The sequence below is a fragment of the Prunus persica genome, chromosome G6 (genome assembly GCF_000346465.2).
Source record: "Prunus persica cultivar Lovell chromosome G6, Prunus_persica_NCBIv2, whole genome shotgun sequence".
Lineage (NCBI taxonomy): Eukaryota > Viridiplantae > Streptophyta > Magnoliopsida > Rosales > Rosaceae > Prunus > Prunus persica.
The window spans coordinates 29,238,679-29,254,052 of NC_034014.1; the positions used below are offsets into that span (position 1 = coordinate 29,238,679).

The 15,374-nt window shown below is 36.4% G+C and overlaps 2 protein-coding genes across 6 annotated transcripts; both read right to left on the reverse strand.

Moving 5' to 3' along the window:
• On the reverse strand, nt 780-5,582 carry LOC18773000 (acyltransferase-like protein At1g54570, chloroplastic). Of its 3 annotated transcripts, XM_020566258.1 has the most exons (14): nt 5,396-5,582; nt 4,580-5,160; nt 4,321-4,372; nt 4,053-4,108; nt 3,674-3,832; nt 3,462-3,566; nt 3,094-3,200; nt 2,804-2,925; nt 2,574-2,682; nt 2,278-2,411; nt 1,762-2,149; nt 1,439-1,552; nt 1,252-1,337; nt 780-1,138 (listed from the first exon to the last, which is right to left on the reverse strand). In XM_020566258.1, exons 2-14 carry the CDS (start codon nt 4,995-4,997, stop codon nt 838-840), a joined length of 2,151 nt encoding a protein of 716 aa, XP_020421847.1. In that variant the 5' UTR covers nt 4,998-5,160; nt 5,396-5,582; the 3' UTR covers nt 780-837. The 3 variants fall into 3 exon arrangements, with proteins under 3 accessions (XP_020421847.1, XP_020421846.1, XP_007208020.2); XM_020566257.1 differs by lacking the exon at nt 5,396-5,582 and having other exon boundaries at nt 4,580-5,350; XM_007207958.2 differs by lacking the exon at nt 5,396-5,582 and having other exon boundaries at nt 1,762-2,119; nt 4,580-5,349.
• On the reverse strand, nt 6,476-14,890 carry LOC18774908 (WD repeat-containing protein 48). 3 transcript variants are annotated; one of them, XM_007207078.2, is made up of 19 exons: nt 14,711-14,890; nt 13,388-13,497; nt 12,992-13,147; nt 12,737-12,802; nt 12,547-12,636; nt 12,014-12,319; nt 11,753-11,850; nt 11,398-11,433; nt 11,130-11,250; nt 10,793-11,029; nt 10,517-10,612; nt 10,328-10,393; nt 10,124-10,162; nt 9,914-10,048; nt 9,105-9,466; nt 8,412-8,505; nt 7,813-8,004; nt 7,414-7,532; nt 6,476-7,116 (listed from the first exon to the last, which is right to left on the reverse strand). In XM_007207078.2, exons 2-18 carry the CDS (start codon nt 13,484-13,486, stop codon nt 7,434-7,436), a joined length of 2,292 nt encoding a protein of 763 aa, XP_007207140.1. In that variant the 5' UTR covers nt 13,487-13,497; nt 14,711-14,890; the 3' UTR covers nt 6,476-7,116; nt 7,414-7,433. The 3 variants fall into 3 exon arrangements, with proteins under 3 accessions (XP_007207140.1, XP_020421843.1, XP_020421842.1); XM_020566254.1 differs by having other exon boundaries at nt 7,409-7,532; nt 14,711-14,845; XM_020566253.1 differs by having other exon boundaries at nt 14,716-14,844.

Sequence of the window (15,374 nt, forward strand, 5' to 3'; positions counted from 1 at the left end):
AGAGAGAGAGAGAGAATCTTTCTCTATACATGACAAATTACGCGATTATTATTATTGTGTTTCATTCAGCAAATGCAGAATCAAGTTTTGCAGTTCAAATTTGTGGCGCCAGCATGCACTTATTGAGCCTGCTAGTCTGAAGAGATGCATCAATTCAAGAATCAAACCGACCCTTTTGGCAAAAAGCAGATTCTGCCTTTCTAAAATATCTCAAGAATCATGTTCTGCGTCCATGCATGGATTGAGCCCTCCATTAACCACATGGCATTACCACGTAATTCCCTCTGGTCTGAGTTCCAACTTTACTTCCTCATTATTTTAAGTCTCTTATTATGGATTCTATATAGAAAAGGAAATCACGTTACATCCTTTATTAGAGATATTGTTGAGTACTTTCTTGTTAATTTCTGTTCACAGAGAGACATTTACTTCTTTTTTCTTATGTTTTTCAGGCTATAATGCTTCTTCTTAGACCCCAATTTCAAGTTTGCAACACAAGATTCAGTATTTCTTTTGAAAAAGATAACAGGAAAAAAAAAACCCATTTATTTGGGTCACACCATATGAAACTTGTATTAATTAGTGGAGTTCGTGCACAAAGTATTGGAAAAATAGGGCTAAGCGAGAGGACACCGCCGCAATTTCACCCTAATCGTTAGAAGAAGATAACTGACCTAATTTTTAATATATAACTAAGGGGTTGAGTTTTGCAAAATGGGCCTACATTGGAAAAAGGAAAACTTTTTTTTGCAGTTTTGGTTTGTTTTTTAATATGAAGGTTACAGAAAATACAAAAGTAAAAGTGAGATAATATAGTGATTTTTCGAACATAAATTGTCAAGGCTCAAATGTTGGAATTTCATGCATAGGGGAATATATCGCCCGATAAGCTGTTCTGTCTGTAACACTCCTATAAGGATCCTCCTCCCGCTTCTTAAGCAAGTATGCTAAACTGTTTTCAATGTCAGATTGTATCTCCAAATACAATTTGTTTGCATTTTCTTTATCTTTCAGGATCTCTTTTTTTCCCTTGGTTACTATTGGCTTCCCAAATAAATAGTAATAGCGCCCTGGTAACTTGGGCAAAATCCCCGGAAAAAAGAGATCTGTATTTGCCACCTCCCCGCTCGTCTCATCCCTATAGCCACACCACATTTTTTTTGTCAAAACAGGATAATTCAAGTCTCACAAACAGCTAGTTAAGAAGTTAAGATTAGAAACAAAAACAAAACATGGAGAGTAATTAATTACCTTAATCTTATAGCATCGCGATTAGATTCTTTGATATAGTCGCTGATCACAGGGATCTTCTTTAGGTCATTGTAGTCAAAAACCAACTGCCATATACAAATAAGAAGCAGAGCACAATGTTAACTTCGCAAAGTTCAGCTTTAGGTCAATGTTGGCTCAAGAAGAAAAACTGCAAGGTTCAGCTTACTTCTAGTAGGTCATCTTCTCCTACAGCCGCAAATGGTACAATGGTGGCCCCAAATTGTGCAGCCATTCTCACAAATTCCGGTTGATTAGGCCAGAATAGCTTGTATTCTTCACCCTGCCAATTATTCAAGCACCGTATAAACATGGGAAACCAAAACTATAACATATCAAACTACCAACAAAAATGAAATGTTTCTGTAAAATCCATTGCATACATCTTAGGAACATGCAAATGGAGACTTCCTTTGTTAGGACAGATAATACAAGGCTCTTAAGTTATTGAAAATTTGATTTAAGATGACACAAGGAAGGAGCTTGGCACACCTTGTTATGGAGAGCCTCACGTGCACCACCAGGATAGAGCAGAACATGTGATTTTGACGAAAGCAATTTGAATAGATTTTTTGCTGTGACAGGTACTGCACCAAATACTTTGAGCCAGTCAAAGCTAGCCGAGCTCGCGGACTTCCCCCAGAACAACTCTGGATGTGCTGCTCCACGAACCATTATGTTCTTTTCTCTTAAAAATTCTTCAACTAAAGAATTCAGCTCCAATCCCATTAAATTGTGATAACCAACAATTAAGACAGGTCCTTCATGAGGTACTCCAGCAAGACCTCTCACTATCTTCCCATCTTCCAATGTTGAGAACATTACAGAACCAGTAGCTAAGCGTAGTACCCTGACATTCATGTATTTTAGTATCAGCACTCTGGCCCCATATCCACAAATATGTCCACAAGTGGTATACAAAATCATTAGAAAACACAATAGAAAAGGAAACAGAAAAAGAAAAAAAAAAAAAAAAAAAAAAGGTGTGAAAGTGTTGAACTGAATTACCCGAATACTTCATCGGCTGTATATTTGAGTTCTGACATACTAGGAGGAAGAAAATCTGAGACATAATCCCGCTTCCTCGAACGACGGTATTTGCAAGTGCCTTTTATAACTGTCAACAAATTAATGCCATCTTCCTATAACATGACAGCAGGAGTGCAGTCAATTAAGTTTGTGTTTTCACAAGGAAAAGGTACCAAAAAATTAAAACTTCTATTGCACAAGGGTAACACAGTACAGAGAAGTTTGCATCAAAGCATCACACCAGACTCATAACATACATACATATTTAAACTTACTAGTAATAGGGTATGTCCATTGTCGTTGAAGTGACGAACTGTACAATTCTGTAATGAGCTCATTAGTCGTTGCGCTTCATCTCGACTAGGCACCATGTTATCTTTGCCACTGAAACGCAAATATATGATTTGTACCCAAAGAAAAAAGAAATCAAATATATATACACACAATTATAAATTAATCATTCTTTCATGCGAAAGAAGAGAGAACCACACTAGGTATAGTGAACCTGGCCAACACTAGTACTTCAGCTTTAACAGCATGGAGACGGGAATTTGCATAAGCAGCAGCTGATTTGAGCAGCTTCAGCTTCCAAAGAAGAGTCGCCCTCGGTATAATATCAGCCAAAGACTGAAATAAAAATAATAAAAATCTACAGTAAGCGATGAGCAAAGCAAGTATAACCAAATGAAAGATATAAGAAGGTTAAAAACAATTCAAAACAAGTTAAAAGGAGAAAATGATAATTCCAGGAGGAAAAGTACACAAAGTTCAAGAACAGAAATTGCAAGCACTTACCGAGAGGCATGGTAGCAAAGCAACGAGGTTGCGAGACAATTGTGTAAGTTTTAAACTGGGAGGGAGCCTACTTTCAATATTAACCATCGCCATTTTTGTTGGATCACCTGATGGAATGAAAGTTCATGTATTTGGCATTGAAAACGAGAAATTTGAGACTGCAAATAGTTGTTTCTGATCATGACACATACATGAAACTTTCCGGGAAAACTAACATCCAAAAGTTCTCAGAACTGCTTTCAACAAATAAAGTAAAACATAACTAACACAGGATTGAGAGCAAAGACAAGTGCCAAATTAGCAATGAATTATTTGACTTCTCCACAAATGTTTTTGTTAATCAGATCCTGGAGCCACAAATCACATACCCATAACAAAGCTGAGGAGATAGGGAATTGCGGTATGTAATTCATCAGGTATAGCCTCCAAGATAGGGAACAGAGGTTGTAGCTGAGATCTTTCAATTGATGATGCTAAAATAAAAACAAAAAATAAAATGTCAGACAGAGTTACGACAGGTCATTAACATAATGTAAGAATATTAGATGAAGAATACTGAACTGCACATCTCATAACCAACCTGAATTGACTAGTATCAGTACTAGATCAATGGTAGGATTACGTGCAGCAACGGCAAGTGATAGGCATCCTCCAAAGGAATCTCCGACCAAATAAATTGGCTTGTTTGGAGATGAAGCATGCTCAAGCCTGATAGTTTCTTCGACAAATTTCACCAGCCCTTCATAATTGAAACCACTCTCTAAATTATTGATTAAGAGTGACATCTTCTTAAATAAAGACCAACAAAAATGATCCTCACTCTCATGAGTTAAAAATGGGATTACTTCATAAATAACTCCCGAAAGTACTCTGTTCTACACAGATTACATTTGTATGGATAAATGCATAGATGCGTAGTTACAAAACAAACATATATAAAGGCTTTCAAAAATTAAGACCTTCAAATGGTGTTCGATCATTAATAGGAATATGCAGGCATCGAACTTCAAAAGCCCTGCATTTTTCAAGGAAGTATATATCAGAAGTTGCTAGTTAACCTCAAATTTAGCTAAACCTGATTTCTTAACAAGGGCAACCATTTATACGAGTGAAGTTTGAGCAACAAAACATAATTGTCCAAATTGAAGATAAGAGTTATCTTTCCTCCTAAGATCCTATAAACAATTAATTAATTAATTAATTAATTATGAAAATAAAAAAACTTACTTCCCAAGAGCTTTATGGTGCAAAATGAGGCCCCACCCAGTACCATCTAGCCCTGCATTCATCAATACCAAAATGATTATGCAAACTTTCTGTAATATAGAATTTCGTTCACTAGCAAACTCATCTTTGAGTGTCAGCCCATAAGACACTTTTTTCCTCAAGTTAAGTTATCTTATACATATATCCCTTGTATGCAAATTACAGTACCAAAACTAGAAACCAATTTATGGATTGGCATTTGTGGTCAGGCATCAATTACCAGGCAAAAAGAAAAGAATTGGAGAATCCTTTAATGGCGCCCCGCAAGCAACGGGACAAAACCACCGGGGAGGTCCGCCATCAGGCTTAATCATCTCCTTAGTTGCATCAAAATAATCTTTTACAGTCACAGTCCCATACCCATCATCCCACAAAGGTTCCAAACTTTCAAGAACACCATCCTTCACCCTCTTCTCCTCATTAACCTTATGCCTCAACCTCTCATTCCCTTCATCAATCAAAGACCTCCTTTCCTCCCTCTCCTTGATTACGGAAGCACCATTCACAGCAACTGAATCTGATGACAAAACTGGTGAATCCTTACTACCTAAACTCCTAACTTGCACTTGAAACCGAGGTTTATTCTCTGAATTTAACACACAAAAATGTGGTCCTGAGAAGCCTATAATTGATGTCATGGCTTCAAGCAATTGTAAAAGATTATAGACCCTTTGTCAAGGTTCACCAATTCACCAACTTAAGAACTACCACTTGGGAAAAGCTGAACAAAAAAGCTACTAAATTCAGTTGGACTGCCCTCAGACCACTTTAACGTTTGCAATCGCATGTTTCGCACAAACTCTGCAGGACACAGAAATGGGTAGAAAATTGAAACTTTAAGCAGACCCAGATAGCACTAATGGAAGGTATGGCCTTTAAAACAAGTAAATTCTTGAGCTTTCATCTACTTCAAGAATAATTCGAACCAAATATTGGCACACTGAACGTCAAATATTAGGTAAAACAATAATCTGAACACAACTGGAAATGAAATAAATGAGGAAATTAAATTATTAGCTAAGAATTTGGATTATACCTGACGTGGGTCTGAGTGGCAGGGAAAGAGTTGAGTTTTGTCCATTGCTTTTTGGTCTGGATGATATTTGGCCACATGGGTCACCTGACTGGCTCTGTCTTTGGCCTTTTGCAGAAGTTCTGGAAGAAGGGGAAGCTTACCAGTGAACACTGGTAAAACTTTGTAAGTTACTTGGTAGCCGAAAAGGGCGAGGCAATAAAAGAAAAATATATTGTTCCTCCCTCCCGCGCTTTGTTTTTGCTGTAATTTCCAAATGAGGTGAGGGAAGATCTTCTTGTAAAAACAATAAGTAAAAGAGAAAGACTTTTTAACAAAATATTACTTGAAATAGTGCGTGGGTGGCCCACCTACAGAACAACGCCTAGCAAACCTCTATGAATGACTCTGACCAAAAAGGAAAAACATTGTACGTAATTCGTAAAGGAACTTTTTTTCCCAGTGATTTTCAATCCAGCCTGACTGTACTTCTCATATTAGGCTAACTAGCACCACCTAATTTTTTCTTTTTCTCTTTTTTCTTTTTAAGATGCCCACAAGTCAATGTGAGTCTGAACATCAATCAAAATCACGGTTGGCCCATCACAAGTAGTATCTCTTCAGACGGAATTGAAAAAGAAAACAAAAGCAAACGGAATCTAGCCTAATAAAAAAGAGCATTGATTTGCAGTCTCTAAGAAATTGCTTGCAAGCAGCAAGCACCACCTTGAGTTGAATGACCAAAACTCCATGTGGTTAGAAGCTTAAGCCAAAACCTAATCAAAGAGAACACAACCATGAGGTAGAGATTATGTACCACTCTAAGATCACTCTGTCTGGACCACAGAATTTGATTCTGGCTTGGTAATTGAGCAATCAAAATCAGTTAGTAATGTAAGGTGCTTGCTGGGTACACCTATGGGAATTTGCAGTCTTTTGCATATGTGCCCAACATTTCTCTTATGAGGGAAAATATATTATATACCCAACCAAGGGTGCCCAACTTTAACCTAAAATCAAAGAAGCAGAAAGTTGCGGCACAAACGAAAGCAAATTCCTTGGCCTCCACAAAACTAGAATTTAAGTATTACAACAATAAAAGAATAGGTCCTAATTACTTTTGAATTACATGAAGCGTATACATACACGAGGGAACAAAGAAAACAGGAAAACTACCAGATCATACAGAAATTTATAACCCGTATAATGCAAAATTGGGATTTCATTTAGTATGATCTTATATAAAATAGGAACTACATTAAAGAGCAGCACAAGTCTGGATATGGAACTGAAATGGGATTGTCTTATTCCATGAAACAAAAAAGAAATTAAAATCCCCTTCACAATAGAATATTCTATGGCTAGGTATCATAACTGACAGTACAAATCTACAAATCTTTCATCATCATGTGTCTAATTCGGCTCTTGGGAAGTTCCGAGATACTTCCTGTTAATTTCTCTTCCAGAGTCGAAAACTCTTATCTACTGTCACATGCAGACAACCAATTGAGAAAATCTGCAGCGTCCAGCAAAAAGCTTTTATGTCAGCGACAAAGTTCAAGATTTATGGGTGCCCAACGTGCCCAACAAGGAACATGCTTAACCAGAGCCTTCTTGGCAAGTTTTGGGGGATGCCACTGGAATCCGCGATCAATTGGTTTTCAAACTTTACAAAGGTATTTCTGAATACCAAGAGCTTCCCCAGAAGAATCAATATTTCCCCTTTATCTTAAACACAATATCACCTGCAAGTATCAACAACAAAGCTTGAGCATCATCTAAAGTCTACATCAGTTTTAAGACGTGTCAACATTGGTTTTTTCAGGAAGTAAAGAAGTCATGTATATTAAAGTTCGCAAACATAATAATAAATGTGCTCTAATGTTCTTTTCTGTTCCAATCAGTAAAAATGAGTGAAAAAGCTGATTTAACCAAAAAGTCTTCTATTTACTGAAATAATTCAAAATGTTCATGTCTTCCAACACTTTTCTACTAGAAATTTACAGAAACTTGCATAGAAAGGATAAAAATAACCACCTCACCTCCGGAATCTAGCACACAATCACCTTCCCTGAACCACCCTGTAATTGAGAATCAGGTCCTCAGATTTCTTCCATATATAAGCCCGCACTGTGGCTAAGCTCATTTCTGGGGACAAGACCTGCGCATAACAAAAAGTAAAAAAATAATAACCAATAGCAGTCACATAACAATTAAATTGCTTTTAGATAGCAGTTTAAAATCAGAAACAATCAAATTAAACTCTACTAAATCCATTTCTCTTGATCCCATAAATAGAAAATGCATTTACCTCTAGCTTAAACTTTTAACAGTTATAGCTCATTAAACTTTTTTAGCACCATAGAAGAGTCCTACTAAAAAGTTAATTTACTAATTACTATCTACGTGACTAAGTACACCCAATATGTTTATCCACTTGCCTGATTGTTACACAATATCTCTATAGAAGGCTTAAGCTTTTGCCATGGCTTCAATCCAGATCGAAAAGATCCATCTCCAATGGCTGATAGTTGCACTGGTCCTCCAGCAACACCAGGAGCAAGTGTTGTATCAGGATTTGCACTATCCAATGGTTTGTCAAGGACCATCTTTTCAATTACATAATTAACAACCTGCATACCAAGACAAAGCAAGCCAAGCTGGTCATATTGTATGTTATTGATAAACCAAATACTGAGATATAAAAATAATCTTCCATCACAGCAGCTGTGGACACCAGCAGAAAAGGATAGATTCTGCTGGCATCCACTTTTCATGTTGCCATTCGAATCCAAATCAATGCCTTTTAGCATTTCAATAAAAATAACAATTGTACTTTAAAATACTAACAAATAATGCAGAAGTAGAAACTTTGGCTTTCTCATTACTGTTTTCAAAAGGTATTATTCTATCATACTCCAGCAGTCATTGCATTTCACTAAGAATCTTACTCTTTAGCACAATGAAGGAAACTATTCACTTACCTTAGAAAAACAATAATAAAATTAAGGCATCAACTACCATGAAACCCATAACTTACTTTATGAATTCGTAATATACGAGGTGCACTAAGTTTCCCTTGTGTGAGGATCTGAACAGCTGAACCTTCGCATGGATGTAGATAAAAACTGCATCTGTAAAGATAAACCAAAACAAAAAATATTGGCAAAAACAATCATAATCATCCAAACCAGATAACTATTTCAGACTTCTGCACGTCATAAGTCTAATAAAGGATTTTTTCCAATAAGATAAATCTACCAAAATATATAATATTTCAAAAATAACGATTAAATTAGCAAACTGAAAATCAAACACCATCCAGAAGAAAGAAAGATTTTTTTTTTTTTTTTTTTAAAGGAGAAATTTCAGCCACAAGGAGATAAAGACAGAATCATTGAAGAGAAAGGAAACAAGTCACTTCTCTACTATATTTCATGATAGCTCTATTCAGGAACTTTAGTTTCAACAATTATTGCTAGAGTGAACATCTTTCAAGAAGTAAGTGTTGATGCAAGAAAACAATAAAACTGAAATATATCCCTGCAACATTACCACTTTTTATAAATCGTTCAAAATTCAACAGGCACAAAGTTAATTGCAACTTTCAGGCAAGTAATTTTTTGAATAGACATAAGCATTATCATCTATAGAAAATAGAATTTATTCTCAGGCAGGAAATAAAAACTTCAAATAAAAGCAAGGAGAACTACATTGAAAATAAGTAAGTTACTTGGTGTTTTCTCTAGGGGGTAGGCGATTATTCAACACGCAATCGAGACACCACCAAGGAAAGTCCTTCTCATCTTCAGTACCATCTAGGTCAGTGATTTTCTTCCTCCATGGGCCTCCCTGAGAGCCCTCAGTTATAACTGAAGGAGGGGAAGCTGTAGAAAATTCAAAGGGAGGATAGACCATTGAATCGTTTTCAGTATTACTATCCACCTCAATTCTTGAATGCGTAATACTTCTAGTGGTAACTTCCTTTCCAGATGGTGCATCCCCATTAGCAGATGCTTGCACTCCAAATCTTTGCTTTCTTTTCGCCAACCAGTGAGCCAAGAGCCCTTTAAGGGTTTCTCGTGCTAGATTAACCTGAAAAGTTACAAGCACTCAATTTAACTTTGAAACCACTTTAGTAACGGGAGGGTAGAGGAAAAGATAAAAAGGAAGCTAAACTTGGCTTTACTAATACATCGTTAAATTCATACGTATTAAATTATTAATCAATAATTGTAAGTAATGTAATGCATTACTAATCCTTTTCAATTCATTATCTCAGGCATATTTTTGACAGAATTTTAGTATGCATCGTGCATATATATATAATAGAGAGCATCAAGCTCTTAAGAGCTTCAAGGCTAGCCTTTCGATAAAACTTTTGAATGCATCCAAAAGAGTCTTCTTTACTTTTGAAGGCATCCAAAAAATATAAGACAAATCACGGAAGACAGAACCCACAAAAAAAGGGGGAAGAACAAACATTTTTTTTAAATAGAGGGGAAAGAACAAACATAGAAACGAATTCAAGATTATAGCTACCTTGTCATCTTCAGGCTTCCCCACAATGTTAAGGTCTACTGAATACATCTCTGCTGAAAAGCATTGTGGGGTGTCCAGATGTACAGATAAACTTCCAAGCCTGGTATCCACTGTGAACCATGCAGGAATGCTCACCTGAAGCAGTAAAGAAATCATTAAGAAAATCTATTAAGTTGTTACGCTCAAAACATTTTAGACCAGGAAGCATACCATCTCAAAAAGCTCTTCTTTTTTCTCCTCAAATGTGACCTGTATGGTAGACATTACAAGGATAGATGCTTATAATCTTCCCCAAAAAAAACTTCAATATACAAAAAAACAATTGCCAGAAATCTGCAGCTCCAATCAGGCGTTAGTTCTATACACATTAGATGGTTCTAGTCAGATATTTACAGGAAAAAAAGAATGTATCACCTTTCCATAATCCTCAATAACAACACCCCTAGTAATCTCCCACAACTTGACCGAACCAGCAGTATCCTATCATAATCGCATCGGTTCATAAAATCAAACTCGGCAAGACACACTATTTGACAACAAAACTGGTTAACTTAAAACAGGCGCTTCATCATAGTAAGATATGAGAAAGTCAACATGATTTACCTTTGTCAAGACATGCCTTCTATTGTTTAATATTTCATGCTGCACTATTCCAGGAGTTCCAGGAATCGTAAATATTGGTTCTTTATAAACAGGGACCTGGACAATATTTACCAAAATAACATTAATCCCCCAAACTCAAAGGTCTGACATGACAAACACCAAATAAGACCCAAAAGAAAAAGATATGTGCAGCTAACATGACAACTAGAGGATGATACATGCACATGCAACAACAAGACAGAAATTTTGAAATACAATGAACTAAGCGATACTTACTAGGGTTGATCCTTCTAGGGATACCCTTGCTCTCGAAAAGGACAAATTTCCAGCCAAGAATGCACCACCTCTTTGAATAATCTTCTGAGGATTGCGCCCTTCAGCAGGCCATCTATGAACTGAAGAATCCGTTGTTGCAGCCCATATACTATCATCATGTAAAGCCAACTGCAGAATGGGGTGTTCCCCAGTGCAAAGCAAAAGACTCTCTCTTGTGGCCAAGTCTGTCAAGTATAACTGAGGGAACAAACAACATTGGGCATTAAACAGATGAGCAGCAAATCTAAACAGCCAAAGATGTCTCAGAACATAAGTTACAAGAGAAAAATGTACTCACAGAAAGGTCCCTCCCACCACTATATACATGACTAAATGTTGGGGTACTGGCAAGTGCCCAAACAGAATCTGTGTGCACAGCATAAGAATGCACACATCGTTGCTGACCAAGATCCCATAGCCTACAAAATGGGCAAAGAATTTGGTGAACTAAACAGATGACGAAATACCAACTACTTATCACATAAACAATTACATCTTTCAACTTGCATCTAATGCTAACTATGCTAACTGTCCGCGTAGTTAAAGGAGAGATGTGAGTTATCAACCTGATCATAGAATCAGAAGATCCTGATAAGCAATATCTGCAAAAATGAAATTTAAAACACAAACATTAATACTGGTAGCAAAACAAGATTGTACGAATGCAGCACATAGAACAATGCAATTAGATGAATAAATCATTCATTATCAAATCAAGGTTCTAACTTGTATGTTCAATGCACTTTGCTGTAACATCTATAAGCGATATTCCAAACATTATTCGACACCTAGAATAATATTATATATTTGAATTTCAAATATAGTTCATTTTACAAACCGAACTATGCAAGACAATGGCTAAACTAAAATCATTTTAAAGTGCTCAATCAAGACAGGCTATGATAAACCTATCCAACCAACCTTCCAGTAGAATCAAGAAGCAGAGCCCTGATATTATCTGTATGCCCTCTTAGTTTCATGGTCTTCGAACCAGTTCTAGGGTCCCAAACACGCACAACCTAAGGGCATCATGAAATGATTTATAGTTATTAACACGAAGATGAAAGTTATTATGTTCAACCCAAAGTTGGTACACTGCTGCAATTTTTAGACAATTCCTTGCGTACAAAACAAACATAACAAATTTGGGACATTAAACCAACTACCAACATCAAAATATACCTTCTCTGTTCCACCAGAGACTAGGAGTGATCCACTATCATTCATTGCCAAAGCATAAACTGATTCCTTATGGCCTTTGGCAGGAACTGGAACATATCCATGCGACTGAGTTGTGTGCACAGAAATACTGTTGCTAGAGCTGATAGTACGTAAACTTGTAATCGGTAGTGCATTTCCAGAACCATTGACAACATTTGAAGAGTCATCTTCCATTGAATCGCCTGACTTTGAGACCGGAGTAAGAGCTGCTTCAAGATCCCATACGAATACCTCCCCTCCAAGTCCCCCAGAGGCAACAACATTGCTCTAAAATGCGTGACACTATAAAAGGATCAGAAATTTTCTTTTTTTCTTATAGGAAATGAGAAAATATATTCAAGATAAACGGGTACGAATAAAGATGGACAAGATTCCTCCAAGCACAAGTTGTGCTATCAAATTGAACATGAAACTAATCATGTAGCAGGAGTGCAACGACCAAACCTTTCATCCATGCATTAATAAGGTGGATAAAAATTTGACAAGAAAATTACATTTTTTTCTGCCGCAGCAAGACAAGTGACATAGTCAGAATGCTGACGAAGAGTTCTGGTACAAGTTCCATCCGACAAGCAATTCCAAGTCTGACACATGGATAAGTATACAACAAAAACATAAAAATAACTTACAGCAAAAGACATTGCATAAGTTACAAAACCAGAACAAAGATCTAAGCCACTGAACCTTGAGGGTAGTATCTGAAGAACAAGAAACAAGCGTATTATCACCTGCAAGAACAGCATCATTAACCTGCACAACAAAAGTACTCTATAAGTATAAGTTTGTAACTTATGCATGCAGGAACTCATTTTTTATGAGAAAAATGAGAATTCCCATAAGTTAAACATCTACAGGACCCATATGGTAAGTTTGGTATTAAAAAATTAAGAAATTAAAACAAAAAAAAAAGGGTTTAAACATAAAAAGAAAAATGCATACCCAGTCCACATGAGACTCAAAGGTTGCTGGGCATGTAGCAGCATCTTCAGCCAGCGCCCATCTTTTTAGTGTGCCATCACGGCTTCCAGTGAACAGGTAATCACACCCAGACACTGAAGCCTTCAATACAGCCAAACAATTTATGCCGGCACAATGCTGCAGACAGAGAAACGATCCAAACACAGTAACATAAGCATTTATTACTTAACACCACAAACTGCTGAACATGCATAATGCTAATAAAGGGAGATGATACAAAATTGGTAGAGTGCCGTGCCTTCTAAATCCAAAAGTGAGACTTATATATTTACAAATAACTAAACAATATTAATTCTAACAAATAAAAACTTAATGACAGAACTTAACACAAAAATCTGGAGAAAGATACTGAATCACCTTTGTGTCATCAGCATCACTCAACACATATGTTAATCTCTTCTCTTTACGAGGGCGAGTGGAATTGGCTGTGTTCCCTGCACTACCCACACGGTGCATCGCAGAAACAACTAAAACAAAAGTAAGAAAAATTAACGATCAACAAATAAATATAATAGTGGATACAACGATGATTTCCTTAAAGTGACCTCAGTTTTAGGATATATTTGCAGTCCTAGCAAGTGTTGTATCACAAAAGGCATTGCCAATACACTAGAAATAAGTATACCACAACCCTAACAACTTAGTTATTCATTTCAGTTTGTGAATACATTATATACGTAACATGGGTAATATATCCTATGCATATGATAAACAGATTTGCTTTCTTCAAATGTTAAGGAATATTTTATCATGTAATCACCTCTCAAATGAAATAAATATCTAAAGCAACTATAATTAAAAGAAATCAATACACTTACATGAAAGAAATAGAAAAATGTTTGTTAATATCAGATAGAATATAATTGTTTTGCACATACATATTTATATATATAACAACATATATTTAGCCTTGGAAACCAAAATGCAGAACTTAATACTGATTTTTGTACCAATGAGTAAATACAAACCCTGTAGCATAGGGTCTGAATGCTTTTTTTTCTCTCTCTCCCTCTCTCTTCTTGATCAGTAGATAAGCTTCTAAATGTCAACTAAAACATAGCCTCTTAAGCATAACAGATGAAACAGTGACACTTCTTAGCCCTATAAACCACACAGCAACAAACAGCACACAACCTCATAACCTCCCCCAGTGCCCAAAAACCCACAACTGATGTATAATCAAAACGCACTATAGATACATGTATCCGACCAACAACTGTGAAAATCATTGCTGACCACCCAGAGCAATTGCTAAAGGTTTTAGTCAAAAGCTTTCAGTAGCGCCTTTTTAACTATCCAATTGCAACTTTGATTTGCCTAAAAAATGTGGCTGTATCTCAAAATTTCGTGCAACCCGTCTATCTATTCAAAATATTCCAACAATCACAGAATCAATCACTAACAGATTAACTAAAATAGATTAACCCAGTACAGGTTTTAAGCTCCGTAAAACCTCGTCGAGAGAATAAACCCAAAACACCAACAAAATAAGAAAATCCAAAACCCAAACCCATTGATCATTTCGTATTTACCAATCAGATCACCAACTCCACTAATTTATACAGAATCCATATAAGAAAAAAAAAATGCGTATCAATTTATTTTATCCAAAAAATAAAGCCAGACCGTGGAGTTACAGAAAAAGAAACGGAGTGAAATTAACAAAGTGAAAACCCTGACCTTACCAACCAATGAAGAATTTGAAGCTCCTCCTCTTTGCTCGTTTTCTTCTTCTTCTACTGCCTGAGTTGCGATATAAGAGTGGAAATTGCTTTGGGTGTGGGTTTCGATTTTAATGTGGTCGAGTCCTTTGACTCAGTTTTTTGGGGTTCTGATCGAGGGTGATATTGTCCTTTTTCATAACTATATAAATTACGTTGAGCGTGGACTTGGCTATACTCGCGGATAGACGCGGGTGGCTGGATACTCGTTTCGCTGGCAATTGGTTCCTAGGGTGGGGCCGGCTGGGGACGATAGAGAGATATAGTTGAATTACAAAATGGCCCCTCAGCCGATGTGAATGGCGGTCCGCGATGGTACTTGCGAGTGCGATTGAAAACTTTTCCCTCATATTTTTGCGCAATTATGTAAATTTCATTCTAAAAATATATGCACTGGTTGTGTCACAAAAATTTAATACTATAGGCACGTCAAACTATAATTCTTTTTTCTTTTTTTTTAAAGGTTTGTCTCTCAATGGAATTTAACAAAGTGAAAAAAGATCTTAATTTACAAATTAGTTGTCTTAAATTCGAACCATTATGACACCTTGGTAGTGTATGTGTGAGAAACCCTCTTTCCGTCTCTTAATAAATAAATAAAACTTTTATACACTAAATAGGAT

Bases quoted from the DNA above. Each gene is read 5' to 3' on its own strand.
- LOC18773000 (XM_020566258.1), bottom strand. From the start codon at position 4,997: ATGACATCAATTATAGGCTTCTCAGGACCACATTTTTGTGTGTTAAAT. The intron at 4,373-4,579 runs GTAATTGATGCC...TGATGAATGCAG, and splicing joins AATTCTTTTCTTTTTGCCTG to GGCTAGATGGTACTGGGTGG. The intron at 3,201-3,461 runs GTATGTGATTTG...TCATTCCATCAG, and splicing joins TCTCCTCAGCTTTGTTATGG to GTGATCCAACAAAAATGGCG.
- LOC18774908 (XM_007207078.2), bottom strand. From the start codon at position 13,486: ATGCACCGTGTGGGTAGTGCAGGGAACACAGCCAATTCCACTCGCCCT. The intron at 13,148-13,387 runs GTGATTCAGTAT...CTCTGTCTGCAG, and splicing joins GTGATGCTGATGACACAAAG to CATTGTGCCGGCATAAATTG. The intron at 9,467-9,913 runs GTAGCTATAATC...GTAACTTTTCAG, and splicing joins GGAAGCCTGAAGATGACAAG to GTTAATCTAGCACGAGAAAC.